Here is a 5,000-nt window from a genome sequence, read left to right as displayed (position 1 = left end):
GTGATATGGATAGCATAACATAGATAAGAACCAACAAACTCAGCTCAAACAGGCAACGATTCTGACAATACACTAAACCTGAGACCTACATTGTAACAGGTGAGCACTACTGTGCCAATAATACCCTTCTCCCAATAGAGAAAAACGTTCTTGGCACTAATTTACAAAGAATCTTACTAATTTATTTTTGCTTTTCTGATCTATTATCCACTGACCCCTGGGAGTGAGACTTGACAGATTTTCCTGTGTCTACCACCAGAATAGTTTTATTGTCAACCAGGAGCGTCCTAGGGCATTTGCCTATTGCCTGTGAGCACATGTAAACCCAGTTCAACAAATATATTCATGTTGATAGTATACATTATATTTCAACATCAGCAAAAAATCCTACCTTATTGACTCATCTACATCTTTTTCTCCTAGTCCTTGTCTTTCTATACCATTGCTTACTTTATTATCTGAGGCAAAATGGATAACTTATCAATGTTTATGGTCCTGGAAATATATGGTTCACTCACAAGGTTTCTCACTAACTCAACAATAATAATTTTTTTCATTTATGGTCACCCTAATGGTCATAATACCTGTAAGTGCATTGTCATTCAGATAGATTACAAGATTACATAAAAACCATTTCATGATCTTTAACAAAAGATTTCTAATTGACAGGTTTGTGCACAGCAAATCCATTTGCAAAAATAACATGACCCGCAGAGAACCTAAAGGACCCACACTACACGCCTAGAATACTTTTGGGACCTGAATGGACTTGATAGAGAAGGAAACTGTTGTTTAGGAACAGCTTTTAAATTAATCAGTAATAATTATTCCATGAGCCTGTACTGGGTAGGAATTGGCAATAACCAATCTCAAATCCAACTACGACAAATGGAATACAGTATTGCTTTATTTATGGAGAGTTTCTGTTGTCTAAAAGCTCAGCAACAATTATTGCAGCACTCATTTTGCACAGCCAAAGGTACAATGGCCAGTAAACGATGATCCAGTAAACCAGTGTAAAAGCTGGGATTAGAAATTAATAACTGAGTTCATTCAAGTGACAACGTCTGAACAGTTAATTGGCTTACTTGAACTTGCACGTTTTAGAGACCCAAAGATTCAATTTAAACCACACCTAAAGCTGATAAGAATTTGGGATGGAAACCTTGCAAAAGCGAGGAAAGCAGACAATATGCTGAATGATAGACAGAGTTAGAAGAAAAAAAAAGTTACCAAGCTTTACACGAAATTTCGTATAAGTACAACCCCACAACACACTTAATAGTGGCAATTGTGGTTATGCACTTCTACAGCCGAAAGTGAGCTTTAATACGAACTTACCCTTTCTTATTCACGAAAAAAAGAACAATAACACCCCGATTTACGGTTATAATTACATTCCTTGCCTTCCATAATTAGCTAGCCCGGAATTCATTTATGTTTACGGCAGCCCAAGAGCACGCAGCTAACCTACCAGCACTTGTGCTTGTGTTTCCAGCTGCGTTATCCGTTTTCGGAATATGAAGTAAGTCACGAAGTATTTTTGAAGCCATTCCTCTTGCATTTTCGTCCATTATTGGCCAGATTTGGGAGAAATTTTCTTAAAACGAAACTTTAAATCCCTAAATTCCGAATCTCGGAGGAAGTGCTTGTTTCTTCTTCGACCGACAGACAACAGACAGGCGTACGCATAAATTATTTAAAAGAAACCGCTGTTCTAAAAGTCGACTGCGGGGGCGGATGTAAAGGCGTGAGGGTGCGAAAAATTATGAATGAAGTTTGGATAACCAAACCAATCATTATCCAGTCGGAGATATTTTTTGCCTCAATTTTGAACAGTTTCGAGTGGTATCCGTAACAAACCGGTAGAACCTAGCCTGCGTAGCAAGCGTTCCTGTTCGACAAAAGAGCTTCGAAACGATTTTTCCGCAAACTGGCCGCGCGGAAGTTGGGGCAAGAGACTGATCAATCTCTTTCCTCAACATTCGCGCGGCCAGTTTGTGGAAATCGTTTCGAAGCGGCGGGTCTAATCCGCAGGTCGCAGGTCGCAGGTCATTGTTTCACCAATACAGAAAGTATCCTAAACATTCATAAGAGCTAACCTTAGGCCTAAAAACTTTTGTTTAGGCCTAATTAGGCCTAAGGTTAGCTTTGATCTTCGCAGTTATGAACGCAATTTTTACAATTGCGTAGAGAAGCCTGAAAAAATTCTTACTTCAAAGGGGTTTGAACCCGTAACCTCGCGGTTCTTGATTAAGTTGAAATGGCCAAAGAGCAAGAATATTTATGATGTTACTTTCACTTCACTTTATTATTATTATTTTTTTGCACTTACAGCTTTGAAATTACAGAAGTCATGGGATCGAATCCTGTTGAAGCAAACTGATTTTTCAGGTGTCGATAAGAGACAATTGCTTATTGTCCAGATAAGTTATTTTTAGAACGACTTTTTCCTAGGAAAAGTCACATTTCCACAGCGAAACGCGAAAAAAAAAAAACCAGCGTGATGCGTGTTTTTGGGTCACGTTATGATGTTAAAAAATTGCACTCTTGGAGCTCTGTTTCGATTGAAAAACCCTAAATAACAATGACCACAACCAGGTTTTCTGAGCCCGCGAGAGTGAGTACCCCCAGCAAACCATTGTGCCTAGGTACTTCATGTATCCCCTATTATAGTGTATTTAAATTATAATGTATTCCCACGCGTATATTATAGTGTATTTGTTGTCTCCGAGGCTCAGTATGAAAGGTAGATGCTCCATTTGATGGCCTCCTGACATGTGTTATTATAATCATTATCCGCAATTACAGTGCTTTTCTGTGAAAAACAACAGTACTTGAATGCCGTACAATAGATTTGCACAGCTGGCTATAATTTTTCCACGAAGACCATGCTCGTTGGCCGGCATGCAGCCAGCAGCTAGGGTTAAAGGAAGATTCCCACGTAAAAGGAATGAGGATTTATTCTGATTCAATATCCAAGAAAATACTAGACATATTTAGTTGGAACACTTAGCGAATGATTAGAATCATCGTGCTACAAGATCCTAGCTTATACCGCATCCCCCTTCCCCCATTCAGGAAGGAGGAAACGGCGATGGGTGTTCCAACAAATGTGACGAGTATTGTAGCCTACCAAAAATATTAAGATGCTGCTTAACTTTATGACAAGGAGTTGAGATTTCGGTTGATTCTACAGGGGCATAAACGTAACGTAAGAACCGTGCGTGTCTGGTCTTCTCGAGACAGAGGTGAGAGATGATTTCATGCAGACTGGAACGCCTAATTTGCTCTGTTGTAAACATGGCGGTTCACAGCACCAGTGAAGTCGTCTCTCTGGCCTTTCTGTGGACGAATTCCAGGACCTACCGATACAATTTGAGCAAGTTTTGAAAGCTAAAAACTTCAATCGATGCTGTATTTTGCCGGTAGGACTGGGTGGCTCCACACTCATAAGAAAATCTATGAAATGAGAATCGAGGGTCTTCCCTTGTCATGGAACGGTCGAATTACCCAGAATTCCTTTTGGGCATGAAGAAGGTTAGCGGAGACTGGTCCTCATCAAATGAGGAAAAAGTAGCGAGAAGAAGATTTTGGAAACTGGTTTATGGTGAATCAACGAGAAACGTGACATCATTGATAGAAATTGAAAAAAGAACCTTTTTGACATAATTAATGTCATTTGTTTCACATGAAAAAGAATGGAGTATCGTTAGGTGTGCAATATCTATTCGTGTCTCTTAGCAAGTGATGAACGCGCTCAAACAAGACGTGGACGTGTATGGTTACGATTGACTAGCAAACACAAAGTAAGGTTTTTGTCTATAACCACCTAATCTTCTTAGATATATATGGCAATTATAGGAATGAAAGAACGACGCGAACAAAGGTAAATGTAACCTAGCTGACTTGGTTACATATGATACGGAAAGTCAAAAAGACGAGATAGATCAGGTTAGATAGATGTTCAGTAATTTCATTGTAGCCAAGGTCCGGTTTTTACACACTCATTGGAACACTAGCGCATTTACGTATGCGTGGAACAAAGGCCGCCTGAAAAATTGGGCCCGCAGCGGTACCTTTGGACCCTTCGGCAATTGAAGCGGCGTACCATGACGATTAAGCCTGGGCAGATTTCGTAATTTGTATTGGGAGTTTGTGATGCTACTTTTGAGGAAACCCTCAGGGAGAATATGGCTAAATTCTGCCGATATTGTCAAAACTTCGCAACAATCAAGTGCCGTGGATCAGCCCCGACATTCAAAAGCAGATTCGCATACGAAATCGACTTTACAAGAAATTCCGTGTGTACCAACAGATTTAAATTGGTGTAAATACAAGAAACAACGCAACACAGTGAGTCACAGCAATAAAGCCGAAGAAGGGCAATCAAGGAGCTCTGTGCTGATATAGCCTCAACAACACCATCCACCGGTCTATTCTGGAAAAAGGTGGAACCGCTTCTCCCAAAAAACAAATCGAATATTGATGGCTCCGCTGACATTTGCCTTTTAGACAATGGGCAACTAATATTTGATCCGAGCGCTGTACCAAATGATTTCTTTGCGAGTCCAAGAATACAGGAATCAGTCTTAAATCTCCCAGAAGAGGGTTTTAGTGACTATCCCAGCATTGTAGCAATAAAGAACAAATCGTGCCTACTTGACTTGGCGTATGGCGTTCAATAACCGGCTCTTGACTTTTAAGGTCATATCTGCATGACCGTAAACAAATGGTAATATGCAATAACAAGTGCTCTAGCTGGTCACCGTTTCGATGTGGCGTTCCACAGGGAAGTATCCTTAGTCCTTTACTATTTAACATCTTTCTGAAGGACATGAACGAAATCGTCTCTTCCCTCCGCCTTTATGCAGATGATACAACTCCATATACGGCGGATAATAGCCCAGTTGTACTTCAACATTTATTAAATCAAGACATGAAAAGACTATCTTCCTGGCTTGTCGCTGACTATCTACAGGTCAACGGGGACAAGACCC

At 40.2% G+C, this 5,000-nt stretch overlaps 1 protein-coding gene across 1 annotated transcript in view; it reads right to left on the bottom strand.

Moving 5' to 3' along the window:
- LOC137996117 (enhancer of mRNA-decapping protein 4-like) overlaps positions 1–1,681 on the bottom strand; it is a 39,151-nt gene extending 37,470 nt beyond the window's left edge. The window contains exons 1-2 of the mRNA XM_068841546.1: positions 1,475–1,681; positions 392–458 (exon numbers count right to left, since the gene is read on the bottom strand). Of these exons, the coding sequence (XP_068697647.1) occupies positions 392–458; positions 1,475–1,574 (167 nt within the window). The 5' untranslated portion in view covers positions 1,575–1,681. The remainder of the gene's footprint in view (positions 1–391; positions 459–1,474) is intronic.
- Between the last annotated feature and the right edge of the window lie 3,319 nt (positions 1,682–5,000).

This window comes from Montipora foliosa, chromosome 1 (genome assembly GCF_036669935.1).
Source record: "Montipora foliosa isolate CH-2021 chromosome 1, ASM3666993v2, whole genome shotgun sequence".
NCBI lineage: Eukaryota > Metazoa > Cnidaria > Anthozoa > Scleractinia > Acroporidae > Montipora > Montipora foliosa.
This window is presented reverse-complemented; position numbering and strand designations above follow the sequence as displayed.